The 27,613-nt window shown below is 45.5% G+C and overlaps 1 protein-coding gene across 1 annotated transcript in view; it reads left to right on the forward strand.

The window, feature by feature from the left end:
* The window catches only part of cyp27a3 (cytochrome P450 family 27 subfamily A member 3), a gene marked incomplete at its 3' end in the record, with an annotated part of 29,215 nt that overhangs the window by 524 nt on the left and 1,078 nt on the right, over positions 1-27,613 (forward strand). Inside the window, 7 exon segments of the mRNA XM_080498662.1 lie at positions 13,080-13,270; positions 18,672-18,871; positions 21,276-21,473; positions 24,847-25,010; positions 26,972-27,138; positions 27,391-27,409; positions 27,411-27,472. Of these exon segments, the coding sequence (XP_080354788.1) occupies positions 13,080-13,270; positions 18,672-18,871; positions 21,276-21,473; positions 24,847-25,010; positions 26,972-27,138; positions 27,391-27,409; positions 27,411-27,472 (1,001 nt within the window).

Here is a 27,613-nt window from a genome sequence, read left to right on the forward strand (position 1 = left end):
CATTTTACACCAGGAGGATCATTTCAAAACGAAATAACTTTCATCCTCACTTCTATTTCCTTGTGAGTTTTCAAACTTTTAGATTTTGTCTGAAGATGTTGGTGTTAAATGTTTGTTAAAAAAAAAAAAAGGCTAAAGCTTCAGTGTTCATTCATGTATGGATCATTTCACTTTGCCTATCAGTGGCTCCTGAACTCAAAGAAGCTTAATGCACCAGGATCGAACACAATATCTTCAATCACCAATTTAAATGTGTTGAAGTTGCATGCAACCTGTCTGATCTCCATTCTCATGGCTTTATACAAAGTCCAGCCAGGTTAACACTTGTTTCTTTTTTTATTTACTTTGAACTGGTACATTTCTCAATCATTGCTGATTAGATTACATTAGATGAAACTTTACTAAAGGAATTATAATTCTAGGAAAAATACAGTTCAATAGCAAAAGTAAAGTAGAAGCCAAGTTGAAGGTGAACAGAACATAAATAGTAAAAGATGTTGCTACATTTAATGTGTGTGTCAAATATTGTGTGTTCTTCCACAGTGTCCCGTTGTGGCTCTGTCCTCCTCTGACCCCCTGACCTTTCCTCCTCACAGCCCGTTTACACGACGTTTTCAAGTCAAAACGCAAACCTTCTGTGGCGTTTCCGGGTGTCTGTTTACACGACAACGTTGTTTGGAGCCACTGAAAACGCCACTTATTGAGAACAGCTCAGTTGGAACTGTTCAAAAATGCTCCGACTGTGTTTCTATGAAACGGTGGAAACGCAGCTTTTGTGAAATGCTGCTGGTGCAGCTGTACACCCCAGCCGAGGAGTTCTTCTGAGGCCTGCACTACGACGCAGGGTTTTCTCTCATTGAGGTAACGTCCGGGTTAAATCTGGGTTTTCTGTACTGCTTAGCTGGTAAATCACCACAGTAACGGACCACGAACCTGCTCCGGAGCGGGTTTTGTTCTTGATAAGACACCAAGTTCTGAGAGAAAGAGTTTTTATGGATGGATGCAATCCTTTTGACAGAATAAAACAAAATCCTTGTCGCTGAGCGGCTTGAAGTATGCTTTTGTTCTTGACGTGTTTCGCTCCACGAGGGCTGATCTGTAATAATGAGCACGAGTTGTGATCATTTAGTGATTTGGTAAAGTGATCATTGTGCTACCTGTTGGTCCATGAATTAATATTGTATAATCTCAAAGTTATGCATTAACTGAGCCTGCAATTTTCTGCAGTATTCATTTGGCTTGGCTTTGGCTGCAACAATGGTCAACTATGACCCTGGATGATGATGAGATTCCTCATATTTTCAGAGAATAATTGCTCCTCCATTATGTAAGCTGCTCTGCAGGGTTTGTGATTGACTCCTTTCATGTGAACACACACTGATCAAGTCTGGAAAACCCTTGGATGGATTACCGAGTTGATTACCGGCTTCATGTAATCGGGTGCAGTGTGGATTGGGTGGCAGTCGACGGCAGGGGCCTCGACGACCCGATCCCCGGACACGGACTCTGGCTTTTGGGACATGGAATGTGACCTCGCTGGGGGGGAAGGAGCCCGAGCTTGTGAGGGAGGTTGAGAGATACCGTCTAGATATAGTCGGGCTCACCTCCACTCACAGCTTGGACTCTGGAACCCAGCTCCTCGACAGGGGCTGGATACTCCACTTCTCTGGAGTTGCCCACGGTGCAAGGCGGCGGGCTGGAGTGGGCTTGCTTATTGCCCCACAGCTCAGCCGCCATGTGTTGGAGTTCACCCCGGTGAACGAGAGGGTTGCGTCCCTACGCCTACAAGTAGGGGACAGGTCTCTGACTGTTGTCTCGGCCTATGCACCGAACAGCAGTTCAGAGTACCCAACCTTCTTGGAGTCCCTGGGAGGGGTGCTGGATAGTGCCCCAACTGGGGACTCCATTGTTCTCCTGGGGGACTTCAACGCCCACGTGGGCAATGACAGCGAGACTTGGAAGGGGGTGATTGGGAGGAACGGCCTCCCCGATCTGAACCCGAGTGGTGTTCTGTTATTGGACTTCTGTGCTAGTCACAGATTGACGATAACGAACACCATGTTCGAGCACAGGGGTGTCCATAAGTGCACATGGCACCAGGACACCCTAGGCCGGAGGTCAATGATAGACTTTGTGGTCGTGTCATCTGATCTCCGGCCACGTGTCTTGGACACTCGGGTAAAGAGAGGGGCAGAGCTGTCAACTGATCACCACCTGGTGGTGAGTTGGATGCGCTGGACTGGGAGGAGGCCGGATAGACTCGGCAGGCCCAAACGTGTTGTGAGGGTCTGCTGGGAACATCTGGCCGAGCCCTCCGTCCGCGCAGCCTTCAACTCCCACCTCCGGGAGAGCTTCTCACAGATCCCGAGGGAGGTTGGAGACATTGAGTCCGAGTGGACCATGTTCTCCACTTCCATTGTCGAAGCTGCTGCTCGGAGCTGTGGCCGCAGGGTCTCTGGCGCCTGTCGTGGCGGCAATCCCCGAACCCGGTGGTGGACACCGGAAGTAAGGGATGCCGTCAAGCTGAAGAAGGAGTCCTACCGGGCACTGTTAGCTCATAGGACTCCCGAGGCAATCGACAGGTACCGGCAGGCCAAGCGAGCTGCAGCCCGGGCTGTGGTGGAGGCAAAAACTCGGGTCTGGGAGGAGTTCGGAGAGGCCATGGAGGAGGACTTTCGGTCGGCCTCGAGGAAATTCTGGCAAACCGTCCGGCGCCTCAGGCGGGGGAAGCAGTTCTCCACCAACACTCATACAGTGGAAGTGGGGAGCTGTTGACCTCAACTGGGGATATTGTCGGGCGGTGGAAGGAATACTTCGAGGACCTCCTCAATCCCACCACCACGTCTTCCATTGAGGAAGCAGAGACTGGGTTCTCAGAGGTGGACTCGTCCATTTCCCAAGCTGAAGTCACCGAGGTTGTTGTGAAGCTCCTCGGTGGCAAGGCACCGGGAGTGGATGAGATTCGCCCAGAGTTCCTTAAGTCTCTGGATGTGCAGGGACTGTCGTGGTTGACTCGTCTCTGCAACATCGCGTGGCGGGCGGGGACAGTACCTCTGGACTGGCAGACCGGGGTGGTGGTCCCTCTCTTTAAGAAGGGGGATCGGAGGGTGTGTTCCAACTACAGAGGGATCACACTCCTCAGCCTCCCCGGGAAAGTCTATTCCAGGGTACTGGAGAGGAGGGTCCGGCCGTTAGTCGAACCTCGGATCCAAGAGGAACAATGCGGTTTTCGTCCTGGTCGTGGAACACTGGACCAGCTCTATACCCTCCACCAGGTGCTTGAGGGTTCGTGGGAGTTCGCCCAACCAGTCCACATGTGTTTTGTGGATCTGGAGAAGGCGTTCAACCGCGTCCCCCGAGATGTCCTGTGGGGGGTGCTCCGGGAGTACGGAGTCCGGGGTCCCTTGTTGAGGGCTGTTCGGTCCTTGTATTCCCGGAGCAGGAGTCTGGTTCGCATTGCCGGCAGTAAGTCGGACCTGTTCCCTGTGCACGTTGGCCTCCGGCAGGGGTGTCCTTTATCACCGGTTCTGTTCATCATATATATGGACAGAATTTCTAGGCACAGCCGGGGGCCAGAGGGGGTCCGGTTTGGGGACCACAGAATCTCATCTCTGCTATTTGCGGATGATGTGGTTCTGTTGGCCCCATCAAGCCTGGACCTTCAGCGTGCACTGACACGGTTCGCAGCCGAGTGTGAAGCAGCTGGGATGAAGATCAGCACCTCTAAATCCGAGGCCATGGTTCTCGACCGGAAAAAGGTGGCTTGCCCCCTCCAGGTCGGTGGAGTGCCCTTGTCCCAAGTGGAGGAGTTTAAGTATCTTGGGGTCTTGTTCACGAGTGGGGGAAAGATGGAGCGTGAGATCGACAGGCGGATCGGTGCAGCGTCTGCAGTTATGCGGACGTTGTACCGGTCCGTCGTGGTGAAGAAGGAGCTGAGCCAAAAAGCGAAGCTCTCGATTTACCGGTCGATCTTCGTTCCTACCCTCACCTATGGTCATGAACTATGGGTCATGGCCGAAAGAACGAGATCCCGGGTACAAGCGGCTGAAATGAGCTTCCTCCGTAGGGTGGCTGGGCGCACCCTTAGAGATAGGGTGAGGAGCTCAGTCACCCTTAGAGATAGGGTGAGGAGCTCAGTCACCAGGGAGGAGCTCGGAGTAGAGCCGCTGCTCCTCCACATCGAGAGGAGCCAGCTGAGGTGGCTCGGGCATCTATTTCGGATGCCCCCCGGACGCCTCCCTAGGGAGGTGTTCCGGGCATGTCCCTCCGGTAGGAGGCCTCGGGGCAGACCCAGGACACGCTGGAGAGACTATGTCTCTCGGCTGGCCTGGGAACGCCTTGGGGTGCCACCGGAGGAGCTGGAGGAAGTGTCTGGAGCGAGGGAAGTCTGGGCAACTCTGCTTGGACTGCTGCCTCCGCGACCCGGCCCCGGATAAAGCGGTAGCCAATGGATGGATGGATGGATGGATGTTGACACTTTTCAGGATTGCGAATCTCTGGCTTAGTTAACCGAGGTAACGGACAGATATCCTGGGTATGTTGTCCGCTTTGTAGTGTAGGCCTCTGCACATGCTCACTACAGCCAATCGGAACAATGTCTCCAGTTGATATTCTCCTGGGACTTAGTACTTATATTTTGACAGTCACTGTAATAACAATCCAACTTGGTACTTTTATTTTGACAGTCACCATAATGACAATCTAACCTGATGGTTTTATTTTGACAGTCACCGTGATAACGATCCAACTTGGTACTTTTATTTTGACAGTCACCATAATGACAATCTAACCTGATGGTTTTATTTTGACAGTCACCGTGATAACAATCCAACTTGGTAGTTTTATTTTGACAGTCACCGGGATCACAATCCAACTTGGTAGTTTTATTTTGACAGTCACCGTAATAACTTGGTGGTCTCTCCACTGGAATGTCCGTGTTCTCCCAGTTTTCATGTTTAAAGCTCATTGTTCTCGGCCACATGTGTGTGGTTTCAACACAAAAACGATCAACGGCACCCACCAGTGGCCCGACATGAAAATTATATTGTTTTCAGTGCATGATCAGCTTGTGCTGCCTGGATGTCCTGCCTCACCTGAACCTGACCCCATCGCCCTACAGTCCTCCTGTCTGTCGTCTCCGACACGCCCGACGATGGCTGTGCCGTCTCTGAACACTCCCTCTTACCACTTACAGCATCCAAAAATTAGTAATAGGAAAATTGGTATTGTATTTTCTGATCAACTGGAATAGAATAGATCGCTATTATTCGGTTTTCACCTCTCAGAAGAAAGTACTCGCAGATACTCACACTCTCAACATACTCAACAATACAATATTTAAAAAGACGTACAAGAAGATCCCTTTGAAAATGTTCAAGATGAGCAAGTCATTGTGTGTTTGGTTCTGAGAGGCTGCGGTGTGTTTTGCAGAGGTTGGTTCTGTCGGTCACGGCTCTGAGGAAGACGCTGTTCTGTAAACATTCATGGCTCTACGTCTCGACCCTGCTGGGAAAGGGAACTGTGACCTGGGTGGCTGGGATCACATTCAAAGTGTCTGTCCTCCGCCTGTCGTCCAGTTGACACCTTAAGGCCAGTTCATACTCCATGAGAACAAGACGAAAGTTCGGCAGTGACGTACGTTGCCGACCCAAAATGCCGTCACTTCCGTCGGTGAGCTCCTTCTGGCCGAACACATTTGTTTCAGCAGTGCCAGTCGTCGAACTGTGCATTTACATGTGCTGCACATGCGTGTTCCAGCTCAAGAATCACTATCAGTCATATTTTAATCATATTTAGCTTCCAAAATTCGCCACTGTCTGAGCGCCGCAGCTTGTTAAAATGTCGTGATGCACCTGAAGGCATCACTGAAAGTGGTCAGCTCCTGCAGTTAAAACCAGACAAACATGGCGCTCGTACAAAAACTCTCTCTTCTATCACTGAAACCGTTCAGAGAAATGTATTTCTGACAGCACAGAAGGCGAGAAATAAACTGTGCAGCTGAAAAGTGAAAATGCCGCTTCACAGATGTGTGGCTGCTGTGAGGGAGCGTGGCCTGTTGTGGGGGGCCTGGCCTGCGAGTTCAGCAGCGTCTTGTGGTCACCTCTTCTTCATTTCCTCCACTGGAGCGTATTTTAATAATTCTTCTCCCTCCTCAGCTTTGATCGTCTGTCTTTCTTCCTCCTCTTCCTCTCTCATCAACTCAAACGACTCTCTCCACCATTGTCGCACCCTATCGCTGTCTCATCCAAATGTTTGACTGGTCAAGATGGGCACATGCTGCAAGGGGCGTGGCCTGCGAGTTCGCCAGCGTCTTGCAGAGTATGATCAGTCCTGCTGAACAGCTTGCTGACGTCACTGCAGAACCTTCGTCTTGTTCTTATGGTTTCAAAAAGGGGAGTTTGCAGGGGCCTTTAGTGCCTTCTCTCGTGAACCTCGTGATTGTGACAAGTGTATGATTCCATGGATTCATCCTCTAAGGAGTCTATTATTGACAAGAGGGAATGAATGACATTTTTAAATTAGCATAAATCCAAGATGGCTGCCAGCTGAACTTTGAAATGACTCGACCAACTATAACTTCTATAGGAGTTACGATGCAAACATGGTTTTTGCTCAGAGTGTTTTGGTTTTTAAGAGAAAGGCTCATGATGGGGGGGGCCAGAGTTCCCATCAGTGCTCGTCCTCGTGAGGGGGCCAGAGTTCCCACCACTTCTCCTGTTCTGTGGTAATATTTGTTTGCCAGTGGATGAGAAATGCCCAGAAAGGTGGGATCATGTTGGTGAAAGAACAAACCTGCTCCCGATGATGAAAGATGTGATGTTGATGTAGTTGAGCAACAAAATGATGATGTAGCCAGAAGGGTGAAGTTGCATCTCGCTTGTGTTTCTGACCGACCTGCCACTGATTGTAGGCACCAGGTGTGTTGCTACAACAATTTTATGAAAATATGTTGATCTGCCAACTGGTGTCATGCAGGAAGTTGCTCTGAAGCTAATCAGTGAGCGCATGACCACTGACGGGTCCAGGTTGTGAAGTAGACTTCAACTTCATTCTCTGTCCTCTGATTTTAGTGGCCATCTTTGTCCACGAGACATGAGACGTGTTTAGCATGTTGACAGACTACATGAATAAGGACGTCATTGTCGTGCAGGTACAAGGCTGTGCTTCCATAATACTTTACTGTGATTTGTGAAAAGTCTTAAGGTAGTTCCAGCTGGCTGATACAGATAAGGCTAAAATTGATTCTCTGGTCAAGCAGGAGACACAGTCAGTCAATACAACAGTGCCAATTATGACCCAGCAGCGTTAACACAGGCCAACGCAATCAAATCAACCAGCCCATCTTTGTTGAAGTTGATGTCAGACTTGGTTTCAAGTGGCGAAGTAACCAGTAAGTCCTCGAGTCTGACTTGGTCAATTCAGAGTCGTATAACCGGGATGTGGAATCAGACATTAGGATTCGCAGTCAAACTGCAGCAGTCCTGATCTCATAAGACTCCATGAGCTTCACAACTCCACACCATGAGGACCTGACGTTCGGAAAGTCAGCGACCCATTTTCTGAGTGAAAATGCACAGCTTCTTCACAAATTCATGCGTTAGGCTGCGTCCCAATGCTCCCCCTTAGCCCTTCATCTTACCCCTACCCCTTTGAAATGCTCGGTCACGAGAGTCTGAGGGGTGTCCCATTTCACTATTGCGCAGAGTCAGAGGGGTAAGGGGAAGGGCTATTCACCCCTTGAAACGAAGCGTATACAGATGCACACTTTAAACAGAGGGGAAGGAGGACATGGCGCCGAAGGACTCACATTTCACATATATACGCTTCTAAAGTTATATAAACCTGTTTTGTTTTATACTAGTAAGAACGGCAGTAGCGCCGCCGTCTGCCGTATGGAGCTTCCGTGTGTATTTGTTTGGTAGAGACCGTGTTTATAACATTTTATTATTACACTGCAGAGTTCCAAAGTCTTCTAATATGGGTGTTTTGAAAACAGGGACCCCCGAGCAAACAAGGAAGCTCCTCCGCTTTCGCATGGTGAATGAGGAAATATTTCTGAAGTCCAAATACAGCGCAAAAACTGAAGTAATCCATGTCTCCGTCTATTTCTTCGCCTTGATGTGGAAAGGCGGAAAACGAAACAAAGCAGCCAAGCTACTGCAACACGTTGAATTTGGGACGGCATGACGATGCTCCTGCTGGAAAATCAACAAACATCCGTGGTTCAGCGCTGGTGATATAACGGCGCCGTATTATGACATCACAACTATGAGACGGAGCAAGAGGGGTGGGGCTGAGCAGAGGGAGAGGGGGTGTCCCAAGTCTAAGGGCTGAAACTGCCTTTGCCCTCATTTTGGAGGTGGAGGGCTGAGGGGTAGGCAGAGGGCTAATGGGTAGGCGTAGGGCAGTGGTTCTCAAATGGGGGTACGCGTACCCCTGGGGGTACTTGAAGGTATGCCAAGGGGTACGTGAGATTTTTCTAAAATATTCTAAAAATAGCAACAATTCAAAAATCCTTTATTAATATATTTATTGAATAATACTTCAACAAAATATGAATGTAAGTTCATAAACTGAACATCATATCAAGTAATAGGCTATTCCATTCATTACCATAAACCCAGAGTTTCCCCCATGCCATGATGGTTTGACCCTACCTGGCGGTGCCACACGGCACCAACTGTCAATCAACTATCGATGTAGAAAACAATGGAGGCTTGGTTAAAGCGTAGCAGTAATCCAGCTGAAAACACGGAGGAACATGTGCCAAAGAAGGCCAAACCAGAGCCGGCAAAATTCAGACAGTATTCCGAAGAATATGTGTTAATGGGATTTGCGGCTTCGAGTTGTAACCCCCCCCCAAGGCATTGTGTTTTTTCTGTGGAGAAATGTTAGCTAACAGCGGCATCTCCGGACAAAACACGCTTGCCATGTCGGTAAGCCACCTGATTTTTTTAAGAGGAGACTAAATGAATTCAGGTCATCTCAAGACACGATGCGGAAGGCCTCCACAACATCAGCCAAAGCCCTGGAGGCTTCTTACGCGGTGTCTTTGCTTGTTGCTAAAGCCAAAAAGCCGTTCACTATCGCTGAAGATCTGATACTTCCAGCCGCTGCAGGGCTGGCCGAGACAATGCTGGATAAAAACGCAGCCGAGAAAATAAAGAATGTGCCTTTATCAAATGACTCTGTTTGCCGGAGAGTAGATAAAATGGGAAAAGACATTGTTGAGCAAGTTGTTGGAAAACTTAGCGACTCATTTTCCCTCCAGCTGGATGAATCCACAGATATTAGTGGAAATGCACAACTTGTAGGTTTTGCCAGATACATCGATACTGACGATATTTATGAGCACATACTTTTTTGTAAAACATTAAAGGGGAGAACAACAGGAGAGGACATTTTTGACATTGTCAACACCTTCTTCTCTGAGAATAGCATCAGCTGGAAGTCCTGTAGCAGCATCTGCACAGATGCAGCAGCGTCAATGACGGGCAGCGTGAGAGGACTGATTGCACGCGCTAAAAAAGAAAACCCCGACGTGAAGTGGACTCACTGTGTCATACACAGGGAGGCATTGGCGTCCAGGAAAATTAGCCCTGTGCTTCATGACGTTTTAAACGACAGCGTCAAAGTCATCAACTTTATAAAGTCAAGGCCACTTAATTCACGTCTGTTTCGTCGCCTCTGTGAAAATATGGGAGCTGAACACACGCAACTGCTGCTGCACACAGACGTGCGCCGGCTCTCCCGAGGGAAAATACTACACCGGCTGTTGGAATTACGTTCCGAGGTACACACCTTTCTGATTGATCACCATTCCCCCCACGCCACCTTGTTCCAGGACACGGACTGGCTTGCTAAGTTATGATATCTGGCAGTTATTTTCGGCAAACTGAATGAACTGAATATGTCCCTACAGGGCAAGGACACCAACATTTTAAACCTTTATGACAAGGTGGGTGGTCTTCAGAAGAAAGCTAAGCTGTGGAAAACGGCCTGTGCTCAGGGAAATTTCACCTGCTTTCCTCAGGTGGGTGATTTTCTCACAAATGAGGATGTGGACAGAGCTCCAGTCAAGTCCGTCATCATGGGTCATTTGACCAACTTGATTCAAGATTTTCATTCCTACTTTCCTGACATGGAGGAGAAATCTGCACAGCTGGATTGGGTGAGAAATCCGTTTCTATTGTCTGAAGCTACCAGAAGCAAGCTACCTGTCACTTATCAGGAAAAACTCCTGGAAGTGTCATCTGACCGTGGCTTCCAGATGAAGTTTTCCACCTCCACACTCACACAGTTCTGGGTGTTTGTGAAGCAGGAGCACCCTGACCTGGGGCAGAAAGCTTTGGAGCAGCTATTACCCTTTGCCTCCACATATTTATGCAAGTCCTCCTTCTCTGCAATGACTGTGATCAAATCAAAGCAAAGAAACCGACTCTGCGCGGAGAAGAGCTTGATCACAGCAGTTGCCTCCCTGCCACCAAGACTGACAAAGATCCTCAGTGAAGCACAAGCTCAGGTTTCTCACTAAAATGTCTGTCAAAAAGAACTGTGAAAAGAAATGCAACAATGCAATATTCAGTGTTGACAGCTAGATTGTTTGTGGACATGTTCCATGAAGATTGATGTTAAAGATTTCTTTTTTTGAGAAGAAATGTTTAGAATTAAGTTCATGAATCCAGATGGATCTCTATTACAATCCCCAAAGAGGGCACTTTAAGTTGATGATTACTTCTATGTGTAGAAATCTTTATTTAAAAATTGAATCACTTGTTTATTTTTCAACAAGTTTTTAGTTATTTTTATATCTTTTTTCCAAATAGTTCAAGAACCGATGACATAGTGCTGTATTGTACTTCCGTGGCTCAGGTGGTAGAGTGGTCGTCTTCGGAGTGAGAGGTCGGAGGTTCGATCCCAGTCTACACCGGTCTATGTGTCGAAGTGTCCTTGGGCAAGGCACTAAACCCTAAATTGCTCCCAGTGGTCGACTAGCGCCTTGTATGGCAGCTCTGTCCCATTGGTGTGTGAATGTGAGCGTGAATGGGTGAATGAGCTGATATGTAAAGCGCTTTGGGACTGCACTCAGTGTGGTTAGAAGGCGCTATATAAATCTAGACCATTTACCATTTCTTTATCTCTTTTTTTTCAACCAAAAATGCTCTGATTAGGGGGTACTTGAATTCAAAAAATGTTCACAGGGGGTACATCACTGAAAAAAGGTTGAGAACCACTGGCGTAGGGGTACGAATAGAATTGGGATTGGCCCTTAGTTATGAACTGTTGGCGTCCTCTTTGCATGGCTTGACATTTTGTCTCTCCGGGTCTTTACACCCAACGACTGAAGCACCACTCGTGTCCTCTCACTTGAATTCCAGCAACCTCATCCTGCAGGTATTTTGGAGTGTGGAGTGTGGAGTGTGGAGTGTGGAGTGTGGAGTGTGGAGTGTGGAGTGTGGAGTGTGGAGTGTGGAGTGTGGAGTGTGGCGTGTATTTTGACTTTCTGAAAAGCAGCCTTGTCTGGCAGTGTTCTGCTGCTGCGCTCCAGTGGGCCCACCAAGATGAACCCCCCAGCCATTCACTGGGCGGCCATCTTGCATTTTCACTTTTCAGATCTTTATTTTATTGTTCCCCGGAGATTAGAATATTGTGTATTTTTAGCATCTTTGATGTGGCAAACAGAGGATTTGTTGAAGCATAATATTAATCAGAAGACCATTCGACTCAAATCAAGTTGAAGTAAAAAAAAAAAAAAAAAATTGGATCAATGTTTGTTTTGTATATATTTCCACACCATAACTCAGATATGGAAGAATGAGGGAGTTATATAATACGTTGAGTGAATTGTGTTCTAATACTGATCGGGTCTTACAAAGTATGTAAATATTTTTTTTTGCTTATTTTGGCTTCAGGATATTTATATGCAGCTTCCAACTCTATCCAGCAACACTTTCCAGCATTTCATCAAAATAAGTCCTCAAAACGTATTTGCATGCACATGTTTGCCATTAAGAGATGGTAAACAAAGCCATATGATATACTAAATATGTATGGACGTATGCTAGAGATATGAAAATATATAAAATATCAATTAGAAATGATATTATGTAATAGTACATTATACAGAATGTATTTTCTCAAAAGAATTCTGAAATCTCATTCGTGGATGAGTTGTCTCCTGGGGGCACTGTGAGTTGCCCTGCTGTTGTTTGCATAGGACTGCATTTGCATCTATGCACGTGTTGTATATAAAGGTGCATATGCACACAGTACCTCCACATACATCAGTACCAGAAAACCACAGAGCAGGTCTGGGTGGGGATTTTGTTTTATGTCTAAATCTGTGCAGCTCAATTCGTGTTTTTTTTGGTAAATAGAACACGCAAACTCTACAAGTGGACTTTCTCAAAGTGAATCCAGAACTATTAACACTCCATGCTTCAAATCAGTCAATAACAAATAGACATTTTAGTTCAGGCGCCATATTTAGCTGAATTTCATGTTGAGTGAGTCCGACCAGGAAAATAGCGCTATAATGACCTTTAAATGTAAACTTTTTAAAGATTTTCATTGTCATGGTGTAGAGTAAGATGAGATAAGATAATCCTTTGATAATCTCACAGATGGATAAAATGATAAAATGCTGAATTTTTTTTCACAAAATTAAACAATTTCTCCAGAAAATGGCCAGAATGTCAACATTAAGGCAGTTTTAATGAAATCTTTTGGTGAAATATCATATATAAATGCGTCCCTTATAGCTGTTGCATTCTGGGTGTTTTTACAACCCTGACAGTGACTTGGAGGCTCATGCTAGTTTGCTAGTTTTCATGGCAGCATCACAAATATCTCAGTTCAAGTCTCAGTGTCATGTTGCGTTGCTACTCTTAAGAAATGTATTGAGAAAAAAAAACCGGTGGTTTGTCCGGATTGGAACCTCTTTGCGGGCTGGTTTTGACCCACGGCCTGATGTTTGACACCGCAGTCTCAGGGATAAGAAGGACGATCCATCTGTCAGTTGACTGAATGCGTTAATCACTTTTCATAATAACTCGCCATCTCGCATCGTTTGCTGTGAGGTCGAACACAGTAAGCTCTACGGTCCCCTGTGGAAATCCAAATACGGCCCCATGGTGGTGGTGAACGTGGCCAGCGCCGAGTTGATCGAGCAGGTCCTGAGGCAGGAGGGGAAGCACCCGGTCCGGACCGACATGCCCCACTGGAGGGGTTACAGGGAGCTCAGGAAGCAGGCCCACGGACCCCTGACGGAGTGAGTGCACCCCCGCTCACACATCTGCATGCAATTTTAAAGATTTCCATTTAAAAAAATTTTGTTTACCAATTTCACAGCATCTCAAACTGATGGTATTTTTTACAGTAGAAAAGTAATCTGGATTTCTGAACCAACTTATTCTCAAAATATTTCTCCTTTCAAATGTTCAGCTATATATTTTTAATGAACAAAATGGTGTCTAATGTTTTTCAGGCTCAAGGAGTTCCTCAAGGTTCAACTATAGGTCCTCTGTTTTAAAAAAAATTATATTTACATCTTTATTTCCACCATTATAAATATTTATTCGCCATTCAACCAAAAAAATACCCCATTTCTTTAAACAAGTTAAAAGTTGTTATATGGGCAAAAAATATACCTCGCTATTAATGTCAATGAAACTTCATAAGTCATCGTGTCATCGTCAATGAACCTTTATCACGTGATGAAAATGAGACACAACGTAAATGCTGGTCATTTAACGATGACGATAATTAATTGTATAGGAGAAGAATGTTGAGTAAATGTGATTTACAAAATAAAAACTGCTGAAATGTCTCCATTTTAGTTTAGACAAAATTATATAATGTTATTTGGTCTCATTTAGTCACGTTATTAGTGTTTGGCAGTATTTATTTTGCCTGAATGTAGGTTGCAATTTAATATGCAGATGAACAATCCTAATAATTTTCTTCACAAGTTGTATGTTTTCATCACAAGGTCTATGCAACTGATGACTTGAAACTTTTACGCATTTTGAATTTGCCTGCATTACATTTACAACATCAATATTTATTAAAACATTTTGTTTTAAAGCCTTATTTGGATAGAAGTATTGTATTTTTACAGGCATATAAAAATTTGTGCTGTCAATCGTTTAAAAAAAAAATTACTAATTAATTTCACATCCATCCATCCATCCATTGGCTACCGCTTATCCGGGGCCGGGTCGCGGAGGCAGCAGTCTGAGCCGAGTTGCCCAGACTTCCCTCGCTCCAGACACTTCCTCCAGCTCCTCCGGTGGCACCCCAAGGTGTTCCCAGGCCAGCCGAGAGACATAGTCCCTCCAGCGTGTCCTGGGTCTGCCCCGAGGCCTCCTACCGGAGGGACATGCCCGGAACACCTCCCTAGGGAGGCGTCCGGGGGGCATCCGAAATAGATGCCCGAGCCACCTCAGCTGGCTCCTCTCGATGTGGAGGAGCAGCGGCTCTACTCCGAGCTCCTCCCTGGTGACTGAGCTCCTCCCCCTATCTCTAAGGGTGACTGAGCTCCTCACCCTATCTCTAAGGGTGACTGAGCTCCTCACCCTATCTCTAAGGGTGACTGAGCTCCTCCCCCTATCTCTAAGGGTGACTGAGCTCCTCCCCCTATCTCTAAGGGTGACTGAGCTCCTCACCCTATCTCTAAGGGTGACTGAGCTCCTCACCCTATCTCTAAGGGTGACTGAGCTCCTCACCCTATCTCTAAGGGTACGCCCAGCCACCCTACGGAGGAAGCTCATTTCAGCCGCTTGTATCCGGGATCTCGTTCTTTCGGTCATGACCCATAGTTCATGACCATAGGTGAGGGTAGGAACGAAGATCGACCGGTAAATCGAGAGCTTCGCTTTTTGGCTCAGCTCCTTCTTCACCACGACGGACCGATACAACGTCCGCATAACTGCAGACGCTGCACCGATCCGCCTGTCGATCTCACGCTCCATCTTCCTCCCACTCGTGAACAAAACCCCAAGATACTTGAAATCCTCCACCTGGGACAAGGGTGCTCCACCGACCTGGAGGGGGCAAGCCACCTTTTTCCGGTCAAGAACCATGGCCTCGGGTTTAGAGGTGCTGATCCTCATCCCAGCTGCTTCACACTCTGCTGCGAACCGTGTCAGTGCACGCTGGAGATCCAGGCTTGATGGGGCCAACAGAACCACATCATCCGCAAATAGCAGAGATGAGATCCTGTGGTCCCCAAACTGGACCCCCTCCGGCCCCCGGCTGTGCCTAGAAATTCTGTCCATATATATGATGAACAGAACCGGTGATAAAGGACACCCCTGCCGGAGGCCAACGTGCACAGGAAACAGGTCCGACTTACTGCCGGCAATGCGAACCAGACTCCTGCTCCGGGAATACAAAGACCGAACAGCCCTCAACAAGGGACCACGGACTCCATACTCCCGGAGCACCCCCCACAGGACATCTCGGGGGACGCGGTCGAACGCCTTCTCCAGATCCACAAAACACATGTGGACTGGTTGGGCGAACTCCCACGAACCCCCAAGCACCTGGTGGAGGGTATAGAGCTGGTCCAGTGTTCCACGACCAGGACGAAAACCGCATTGTTCCTCTTGGATCCGAGGTTCGACTAACGGCCGGACCCTCCTCTCCAGTACCCTGGAATAGACTTTCCCGGGGAGGCTGAGGAGTGTGATCCCTCTGTAGTTGGAACACACCCTCCGATCCCCCTTCTTGAAGAGAGGGACCACCACCCCAGTTTGCCAGTCCAGAGGTACTGTCCCCGCCCGCCACACGATGTTGCAGAGACGAGTCAGCCACGACAGTCCCTGCACGTCCAGAGACTTAAGGAACTCTGGGCGAATCTCATCCACTCCCGGTGCCTTGCCACCGAGGAGCTTCACAACAACCTCGGTGACTTCAGCTTGGGAAATGGACGAGTCCACCTCTGAGAACCCAGTCTCTGCTTCCTCAATGGAAGACGTGGTGGTGGGATTGAGGAGGTCCTCGAAGTATTCCTTCCACCGCCCAACAATGTCCCCAGTTGAGGTCAACAGCTCCCCACTTCCACTGTAAACAGTGTTGGTGGAGAACTGCTTCCCCCGCCTGAGGCGCCGGACAGTTTGCCAGAATTTCCTCGAGGCCGACCGAAAGTCCTCCTCCATGGCCTCTGCGAACTCCTCCCAGACCCGAGTTTTTGCCTCCACCACAGCCCGGGCTGCAGCTCGCTTGGCCTGCCGGTACCTGTCGATTGCCTCGGGAGTCCTATGAGCTAACAGTGCCTGGTAGGACTCCTTCTTCAGCTTGACGGCATCCCTTACTTCCGGTTTCCACCACCGGGTTCGGGTATTGCCGCCATGACAGGCGCCAGAGACCCTGCGGCCACAGAACTCCAACACATGGCGGCTGAGCTGTGGGGCAATAAGCAAGCTCACTCCAGCCCGCCGCCTTACACCGCGGGCAACTCCAGAGCAGTGGAGTATCCAGCCCCTGTCGAGGTGCTGGGTTCCAGAGTCCAAGCTGTGAGTGGAGGTGAGCCCGACTATATCTAGACGGTATCTCTCAGCCTCCCTCACAAGCTCGGGCTCCTTCCCCCCCAGCGAGGTCACATTCCATGTCCCAAAAGCCAGAGTCCGTGTCCGGGGATCGGGTCGTCGAGGCCCCTGCCGTCGACTGCCACCCAATCCACACTGCACCCGACCCCTACGGCAGCCTCTGTGGGTGGTGGGTCCACAGGAGGATGAGGAAGAGGGGCCCGCGTCGTCCCTTCGGGCTGAGCCCGGCCGAGTCCCGCGGGCAACAACCCGGCCACCAGGCGCTCGCGTGCGAGCCTCCACCCCGGGCCTGGCTCCAGGGTGTGGCCCCGGCTGCGCCAAACCGGACGACGTCTCCGTGCTCCTCTTGTGTGTGTTCATAGGGGTCTTTTGAACTGCTTTTAGTCTGACCCGTCGCCTCGGACCTGTTTGCCTTGGGAGACCCTACTGGGGGGGCAAGCCCCCCAACAATGACCTCTTGAATGACCCGAGGGTCATTTGGGTGCTCAAACTCCACCACCACGATAAGGTTGCAGTTCAAGGGGGAGATTAATTTCACAATTTTCTGTAATTAATTGCAGAAAAAAGTATTTAATTGCGATTAATCACATTGTTTTCCTACTGAAGCTTGTAAGGGATTTTTATTTAGGGAAAACCACGTAATTAATGTCGACTCAACACAGACTATATTTAAATTAAAAGACTAGTTTTATAACGTTCATTTAGCATGAAACTGTGTCTCTCCAAGATCAGCAATTTAATAAAAACTAAGATTTATTTAATTAATTAATAAACGTCTAACTTAAGTCTGGGTTTAGCTAGAGTGCAGGTCCACCACTTTGAGGATTTTAATATTTGTGGATACAAAGTTGTAAAATTATTACATGAACTAAGTGACAATAATATACTGTAATATATTAGTATAGTAGAGAGAGAGCCACACACACACACACACACACACACACACACACACACACACACACACACACACACACACACACACACACACACACACACAGAGAGAGAGAGACAGGAGATAATAGCTCAATATTCTTTTTACAAACGGTAGTTTTAAGTAAAACTTGCATCTTAGTGGGCTATATAACAATGTATGTCCACTTTAGGGAGGAAAATAAATGTTTTTTTGTCATAGCAGGTCAGACCAGGATATTGTGAAAGATGTTTGAAGACATCCAGTGAGAATTTTAGCTTATTGAGAACTTTTGTTGGAAAATACGATGCAATTTGAGTTTGCTGGACACTTTCCATCAGATTTGTGTTACTTAAGAATAACATTTTGTTGGGATTTTTGTGTGTGTTTTTTTTAAGGATGTCTCTAAATGTCTTGAAATATTCTTCTATGGCTCCTTTTTCAAAATACTTAAGTGGAATATGAAGAGTTGAAACAAACTTCTGTCTACAGAGTTAAAAGAAGTCATTAAAAAGTGAAAAGTTTTACAAAGTAAATACAACACGCGTCCTATTACAATGTGTTCTTAAGCAAAGAAGGCAAGTATAAAGACGCCAAAATTCAAATGATGTTTGACCATGTTTAAAAAGCCTCTTGAAGCATATTTGACTTTGTGTAATTGTAGTTTTCTGTCAGTATTCCGCCGTTCTGGTCGGACTCCTCGTTCTGCTTGTTGTGAGCTTATGTTTGAGTCTCTCAACCTCGCATCCTGTCATCACAGTGTTTGACACACCTGAGCTCTGTCACTTGTACAAATGTACAAAATGTACAAAAGCCAAACTGTTACATTTACTACAAGTGAAATGAAATAGTTCAAGGTTTATTGTGTTGTTCTTTATAATATTGGAACGTATGTTAAAGTATTGGTATCTTTGAAATTATATTTGAAATCTTAAAATCAAAGCAGATGCCACAGTTTAAGTTCAGGAATATGAAATAGAGTGAGCTAGTTTTGAAGTACAGATCATTTCCAGCTGTATTTAAGTAATTTTTCAGGTACAGGGCAGTAAAGTATTTGGTAATAATAGTTACATATGGACAGTAAATATCTCTGTTTGTTAAAGGAATAAACAAAACAACAAACTTGTGTGCATACTCAGGACACACACACACACACACACACGCAGACATGCGCCTATTGATTTGGGAAATGTCTTCATGTTTGATTCCAGGATGGGTGAGAAGTGGCTGCGTATCCGGAGCATCTTGAACCCCCGGATGTTGAAGCCCAAACACGTGTCTTCCTACAGCGACACCATCAACCAGGTGGTGACGGACTTCGTCCACAGACTGGCCTGGCTGCGGGAGACCGGCGGGCAGGGCGTGATGGTCCACGATCTCACCGGAGAACTCTACAAGTTTGCCTTCGAAGGTGAGCGGGAGAACAAGTGGCACATTCACATGAACTTCCCCGAGAAGGACAGAAAGATGGACGCCGTTCTTTGACTGTGGGTGAATTCCTACAGAAGTTGAAGCTCTGAGGACGTCAGCGATACGACGTTGCCTCGCAGTCGCTCTTCAAACTTTATTCCAAAAACACACCAAACAAACTGATTTACCTTTGTCACCAGTTGGCACCAACAAATGTTGAGGGCAGCAGTTATCATTCAAGTTATCAATCATTTGGGAAATAAATCTCGATTTTCCCGCAAAAGTTCCAAACAAACTGTGATCTTGGAGACGAGGCATCATGAATTACAAATCTGTGGCATGGATTACTCTGCTGCTTCTTCCTCACCACCGTTCTCAACACGCCGGCATGTGTTCGTGGTGACATCATGGCGTTGGGTGAAGTGGCGTCACAGACGACTGTAGATCAGATGGTGTAAACACAGTCACTCGTTCACTCGCCATTTTTTTTGTGAATGAAAAAAGTTCAAATGAAAAGAAAATTAATTTCACACTGTCCATTAGACGATTTGAAATGTGTGATTGTGAAGGCAGAGCAAATGTATTAATGGAACATTGAGACAAAAGGAAATACATTAAAAAAAAGGCAATGAAGAAACATTTTATTTTGTAAGTTTTGATTGATTTTATATATATGGTGGCACTTTTAAGAAATCTCCTTGTACTGGTGACAATGACAATAAAGTTATTCTATTCTAGTTAAACAAAGTGAATAAAAAGGCATGAAAAGGAGAATACAGAATAAACCTGGAGACTAAGATAAAGGTAATCAGTAAAATGTATTTACCCAAAAACAGTCACTTCTAATTTTTTTCTGTTAACTTGTAGAAAGTGCTGACACATATCTCTTTAATTTAATTTGTTACGCACCTTGAAATGTATTATAAGCTGTTGCACTTTATAGCAATCTGTTTTACAAAATCTGCATTTTCTCTTTTAGATTTGTCTCTGGTAATTATGATTTTAACGGAATGTGTTAAATCTGATCTTAATTTTGTGGATCTCTTGGCTTTGTAAAAGGGATCTCGATCTCAACAGGGTTCCTGGTTAGATAAAGGTTAAATAAAATCAAATGGAAAGGTCATTTCTGCACTTGCTCAGCAGGTACAAGTGGCTGTGGTCACTCATTGACACTGATACGGTGGAGTGGAAAAGTGTTTGCTCCCTAAACCTAATAACTGCTTGGGAAACCCTTAGCAGCAACTATTGCAATCAAGTGTTTGTGATAACTTGCAGTGAGTCTTTTATAACTTGCTGTGGAGGAACTTTGACCAGTCATGTTTGCAGAATTGTTGTAATTCAGCCAGATTACAGTGTTTGAAGTGCCTTTTTAAGGTCCTGCCACAGCAATTCAGTAGGATTGAGGTCAGGACTTTGACGAGGCCACTCCAAAGTCTACATTTAGTTTTTCTTCAGCCATTCACTGGTGGACTTGCTGGTGTGTTCTGGATCATTGTCCTGCTGTGAACCAAGTTCTCTTCAGCTTGAGGTCATGAATAGCTGGCCAGACATTCTCCTTCAGGGTATTTTGGTAGACGCCAGGATTCATACTTCTGTTTATCACAGCAAGTCTTCCAGGTGTTGAAGCAGCAGAACCGCCCAGACTGTCACACTGCCACCACCATGTTTACTGTTGGTATGGTTTACTTGTATTATCTTTGACTAATGTTTCAGTTTGTTTGATGATCTGAAACATTTAAGTGTGGTAAAATGAGGAAGGGGGCAAACGGTATACAGAGCAATGTGTCTTCTGTGTAATTATCATAGCAGATGTTGTAACGTTCAATAATCTGAGCTACAGGAAGCATGTAGATGTGAAATTAAAGAGGTCCAAGGATGGAGCCTTGAGGAACCCCGCAAGTGATTTCCATCTGCTCGTATTCATAAATACCTGTTGACACAGAACAGTTCTTGTCTTGCGCGTAAGATTTAAACAAATTCATTGCAGTGCCAGAGATTTACAGCCATTTTTCAAGTCTGTCAAAAGTAAAAGTCGTGACGATTCATGTCAAATATTTCTTAGAAACATTTTGTGAAAATGTTAAGCAGTCTTGAGCTGTAGTAAGTGATGATGTATTATTGATTAAAAATGTGAATATAATGAAGCCAATAAGGTAAAATCTTGGCAACAATGTAAAAAATCATACTTGCATTTAAGCCATAATTGAGATAGAAAACCTGTTTTTGCTAAGCAAACCTTCCTTTTCAAAATGCTACTCATTACCTTGTTGGGCAAAAGTTATTTGGATTTTGGCTCAAATATTTGATTGCATTGGAAAGTTATTAGGTCAATTGCTTGTAAAAACTGCCAAAGAGATGAGATTATGAGGTGCCTCGTGGTCCAGTGCTTGTGGTTTTCATTCCAGGCATCTGCTCGGTCTTGTTCGAGACTCGAATGGGCAGCATGGAGGTGACGGTGCCCGAGGAGACGCACAAGTTCATCTCCTCGGTGGGGGAAATGTTTCGTCTGTCTATGATCGTCGTCCTCTTCCCCAAGTCTGTGTGGCCCTACCTGCCTTTCTGGAAACAGTTTGTGGCCGTCTGGGATCACCTCTTCAAAGTCGGTGAGAAGTTTCAGCCAACATGATCTTGGCGTCTTTTCGTCGCGATTCACCACTGCCACTTTCTTAAAGGACCAGTACGAGTATGAACCTTTAGCTACTTGCCGATACTGAGCACCGCTATCAGTACTTATTACATGGCATAAATCCTAATTCATACTCCATACACTAACAATACTCCTCTTTCATATGTTGGCAGAACATAATGTACTTAGTCTTACTTTTGTCATTCTCATTTAATATCAAAGAATTAATCAACATCTCTTGTGTTGCCTTGAGAACCCGTAGATGACGTTGTTGACACATGATGTCACGTAGTACTAGACAGGTTTTATTGCAGAGCTTTACCCGAATACCACAACTCCATGCAGCATCGGCCCGATAGCTGATACTAGTCATCCCGATCTTTCAAGATTTCTTTTCCAGAAAAATGACAGATATTTCCCACATGCATGGGTTGTCTCCACGTCCTACGGTTTCCTCCCTCAATCCACTAACATTCACATCCACACCGGAGTCTTTTCTTTCCTCATGAATTCTTCACGGTGAGACTAAAACGCTCGACTTCACGATGCAATTCTGGTGACGGGAATGGCGTCAGGAAGGAGGATTCCTCCACATAAACAGAGAAATTAGTTTCAGGTGGCAAGAACACATTGTTCAGGTACAAAGGGTGGAAGTCCGTCTGTGATCATGCATGATGAAAATGAAGTTATATTTTGCAAACTACACATTAGAGTTTGGGACTTTAGTACTCCAACACAAAAATAGTCGAAGAAGAAACTCATGAGATGATTTTAGTGTCGTTTTGTCGGTTTTACACTTAGATGACTGACTTCATTACATATGACTGGCCTTGAGTCACACTTCTATGGACTTTTAACCGTGGGGAAGAAACTAAACTCCCATTCCATCATGATGAAAATCTGTCTCAATCTGCTGGTTTGACCTGGGCACAGAAACCAGTGGCTTCCTAAAAGCTACAGCTTGTGAAAATGATCTCCGAGTCAGTGAGTGGGCCGCCCAGAAAACTGGTGTTATAACTAGGGATGGCTCGATACCGCATCCGATACCGATACTGCAGCCTTGAGGATCGACCGATACCGAGCCGATACCGAGCCGATTCTTCTTGTCACTGTAAAAGTTGTTAATAATATGTACATGTAATTTACTTGATACTGACATCTAAAAACATCACTTTCACTCACTGTAGAAATAATTATTCTGGTCCCCAAAAAAGAAGGAAAATATGTGAGTAAACTTAAAGCTCGCATAGCTTTTAACAGCATTTGTAAACACAATAGACCAGCTGCACCATTCAAATGTTTGAAATATAATAAAAGTGCAAATCGTTTAATTAAATAATTCCTGTGTATAAACAGAAAAGTCACATTATACCTCAATGACACTTGAAAAAGCTCCAATAAATAATTTTATGAATTAACATAAATTCCTAGCATTCCCACTAGAATAATGTCGGAAGACACAAGTTACACGTGGCTTCTTAAGACACATAATCAAAACACATAAACTCTTGGCTATATACCTGAAGCCTGTTCTACGAAGTGTGATAAACATACCCAGGCTCTGTCTGTTCCCTGGGTTGACTTATCAATATTTGATCCTGATCACGTTGCTACAAAGCAGGTTATCAACTCTCTAGTTCAACCCAGAACTACGTGTGAGCGTTCACAAGAAAGCGCCGCCGCTTACAGCATCTGACAATCACATACACTGAGAAACTCTGCAGCGCAGTTTATAGATGACTGAAGGAGCGATTATTCTCTGACAAAAAGAAGAAATCAAACACATCCAGCAGCTAAATGCAGCCAAAGCCGGAACATTCCTGACTTGTTATTGCTGATGATGTGCGATTATATGATGTTAATTCATCAGTGGACAGCACAGCGCTGTGATCTCTCAATTTCACTTTATTACAGCAGAAACTTGTCAGGATGAACTTTCTCACTGCTCTTCTTTTAGTTAAGATTTTCCATCCAGTTGTTTTGAGGCTGAGTTTCTCTTGTGAGAGTTTATTTTGTTGGAATATTAATTTATCACCATGACGACATGAGGAGTTCTGGTTCCATAAAATCACGTTTCTGCAGTTCTGTCAGGTGAGATCATTAACCTCATTATCACAGATCAACCGTCGTGGAGCCAAAGACTTGGAACGAGTCGAGAACAAGAACATTCTTGAGAGCCTCAGTGATCAGGATTTATTTTATTATGTCAAAAAGTTTGCTTTAAATTAACTTCTCATCTCCTCTCCGCTGCAGCTCAGCGCTGACCCCGTCCAGTTTTGCTGCCTCCCCTTGAGACACTCGTTTTGCAAACATTACTCACCTGTTCAACTTTTCTCCTCCGTTAGCATAAAATAATTCCACACGGCAGACATGACCAGCTCTGCCGGCTTCTGTTCTCATGACAAAAACACAGGTGCACGGTAACCATGGCGACAGCTTGTCTGTGTTACGGTATGTCGCACAAAGTGAAGTTGAGGATATATGAGATAGTTTGGGCGTATGGATCGGATCGGACGGGTTCTAATAAATGTGATGATGCCTGATCCAGTCATTTTGACCTGGATCAGACCCCATACCGATCCACTGGATCGGATCAGACCCCATACCGATCCACTGGACCTGGATCAGACCATCCACAGTTAGAATAACCTTTAAATTTAAACTTGAATGTTTTTATTTGTTGTGGCGCTCCGTATACGGTATTAAAATGGCAACATTTTCACAAAAAACAATCTCTCCCAAAAATGACTCCAATCTCAACATAAAGCCAATTTTAATGAAAACTTCTGGTGCAAAATTCAGTGAAATGTGTCAAACTTCTCCTCTCACTGTTGCATTCTGGGTGTTTTTACTAACTCCCCCTGGCAATGTGGCTTTAAGGCTGATGTTAATTTGCTAACCTCCATGGCAGCGTCACTGAGATCTCAGCTCGGGTCTGTCGTGTTTTATCCAGTTCTGCTTCAAAAAGTTAAAAAACAACCAACTTTAACATTTTTACAAGTTGCTCAGTGGTTTGTCTGGACCACCCCTGCTCTAAACCTTCCCATCAGCCGACGATGGCGTTCTGTAAATCTCATTGGAAATGGAGTCCTATAGCAGCATTTGAAAATAAGCACAATGTTATTGTGGCCTGTTGTTCCAACAGACTTGGTGGAGCTCAGACTGCATGGCCTTGTTCCAGGTTACTTTATCAGATTCCTGCCGGTCAAAGTCCATCAGACTGGACCGGCTGTCAGCGGCTCTGCTGCTCTGCTGCTCTGCTGCTCTGCTGCTCTGCTGCTCTGCTGCTCCATCACGTGGACAGAAGGATTAAATCCACCTCTGGGACATTTGGATGTTTTGTCTTCCAGCTGAAGCTCTGGTGAAGATGAAGGTGGAGGAGCTCCAGCAGAGTGTGCAGCAGGAGCGCGAGGTGGAGGGAGCGTACCTCACTCACCTGCTGCTCAGCGAGCAGCTGACGGTGACGGAGATCCTGGGCAGCATCACGGAGCTGCTGCTGGCCGGCGTGGACACGGTGAGGCGCCGGCGCAGGACCAGAGCTTCAGATTCTCTCTGCATCTCATCACATCCACACGTCCCAGACTTCCCTCTTCTGTTGCTTTCTTCTTTTCATGCGACAAAAACTGATAGTGAAGACGTGAAGCGGTTTGCACTCTCGCCTCACATTGATAGGATCTCTGGTTTGGTTCCCTGCCTGTGCGTCGTTTCCTCACACTTCCCAAAAACACGCGTTCCCACTTTCCTAGTGAGAAGTTCCCACTTTACAAGCATAGCAAGCTGGAACCTTCCTGTTTCTCAGTTACTCGCTAGAACTCAGTGGCAGCGGTACATTTCAGACCCAGGCCTTCACTGCTGGTCCGAGTCAATCCAACCCTCAATAACTTTTTATGGCGACAAAAACCATGTTACCATGCAGAAATGGCTTATTAAAAGCCTTTGCATCACATATAGATACTTGTGTAGCCAGAATAAATACCTTTACGAAGAAAAAAAATCTAAGTTCACATCTCTTCTCCTGCTGCATAAAAAAGCGATGGCTTTTCCTGAAGCGTCTGGGGGTCCAGGAGGGAGACAACCGTCAGCTTATCTTGAAAATAATAATATAATATAATCCTGAATCCTGCCATGGAGTTTGTAGTGAGTGCAGGTAAATTGCACTAGGTGTACACTTGGCGTGCTGCGATGCATTCAATGACCTCTTGGAAAAGTCCTTCTTGAAAATTGTTTTGACAATAAATCTGCAACCAAATGTCTTTATCTTCCCATTTAGTCATTGTTGGTTGATAAAACCGCTATTCAATAAACACAACTATCTCTCTCTCTCTCTCTCTCTCTCTCTCTCTCTCTCTCTCTCTCTCTCTCTCTCTCTCTCTCTCTCTCTCTCTCTCTCTCTCTCTCTCTCTCTCTCACCTTTGTGTATGTTGAACTCACGTTTCATATATATTTTTAAATAAAAGGAAACATTTCTAATGTAACAACTTAATAGACTTAACGTCAACTTGGTAGATTTGTGACATAAATTACTTAAATGACTCACCTATTTGTTTAAGACATTAAAAAAATGTTATACACCTCAAAATCAATACGGCTTCACAACCCCACCCCATAATCAATCTTTGGCTAATATTACATCCCCATTTTCTGTACATTTGTTGTTTATCACTGTGTTGGCATATTGTAGTATTCTTTTTAACTATCTCTGGTTGTAACTGTGCCATGGGTATCCAGCCGTTATTGAAAATGTAAACCAGTTCTCAACAAATTGACCTGACAATATAAAGATAAAATAAATGAAGACGTCGATGGGTCCAGAGCCCAGACTGAATGAGAAACAGCGCCGTGAACAACAACAATGGAGATTGTTACAGAAAATCTGCATTATTAGGGATTATTATGTGTTTTGGTGAAGCACATTGTGATTTCTTTCTGTGAAAAGTACCAAATTAAAATGTACTTTCATGATAATCATCTTTAGCCACAGTCACAATCGATTTAACAAAGCATTTCTTTAAAGCACATAAAACACTAGTCACAGTCTGTTCAGTCATTCATCTTCTATAACGCTGATCAGACACTGTGAGACAAACCTGCAGGAAACCCATACATGCACAGGGAGAACATGCAAATACCACCCAGGAAGAGCAGGTGGCGAAACTGTCCGGGCTCTGGTCACAGAGAAGGAAACTCCTATTTGAAGGCGACTTTAAAGACACTTTTCTCACTGTTCACCTGAACCGACTTGTTTATTTTGTCTCTGGAAGAGCAAAGCTGTTTCAAAACCGAACGGTTCCACGTAATCCTGAGTCATCCAGCGCTGTTTGTGTAGTTTTCACCCTCAGTTTATTCATCCATGCAGATAAAGTGTGGTGAACTCTAACATTGTGGCTCCTGAGGCTTCCGGCGAGGGGACAGTGCGTCTGTATTGGCTGAATGGATGAGGGGGTTAAAGATGCAGGCCGTTGCTCTCTGTTGCAGACCTCCAACACCATCTCCTGGGCCCTGTACCACCTGGCCATGGCGCCGGAGGTCCAGCAACAGCTGCACCAAGAAATCATGGCCGTTTGTCCCGGAGACAAAGTGCCAGACAGCGACGCCATTTCTCAGATGCCGTTCCTGAAGGCCATCATCAGAGAGACGCTGCGGTTAGAGGGTTTCTCTTTTTAATCCTAAAAGATTTCATCAAGTAAAATTTGTTTCATAGAAATTAAATATTCCAGGTTACCAACGCTGCTGGGATGCATCTGCTTTTTATCTTTATAGTGCGATATATTATGTAATATGATTTGCTGGCCACGTTTCTTGTTTTACATGTTAAGAGTAGTTTGGGGGCGGAGCCAAAGTGGTTGAAGCTCCTCCCACTGCGCGATGTTGATGGAGGGTTCTGTTCTCTCCAGGATGTATCCTGTGGTGCCGGGAAACGCTCGGGTCACCATGGAAAATGAGATTGTGGTGGGAGATCATCTCTTTCCAAAGAAAGTGAGACACATCCAACACACACACACACAAGCATGTTTGTGAAATAGTTGGTTTATGTTAGAACACAAAATTTAAAAAAAACCCCACAAAATTCTTCTCTCAACATCCCAAACTATAAACAAGCAGCCTTAACATCTGAAG

The sequence above is a fragment of the Blennius ocellaris genome, assembly GCF_963422515.1.
Source record: "Blennius ocellaris genome assembly, chromosome: 6".
Lineage (NCBI taxonomy): Eukaryota > Metazoa > Chordata > Actinopteri > Blenniiformes > Blenniidae > Blennius > Blennius ocellaris.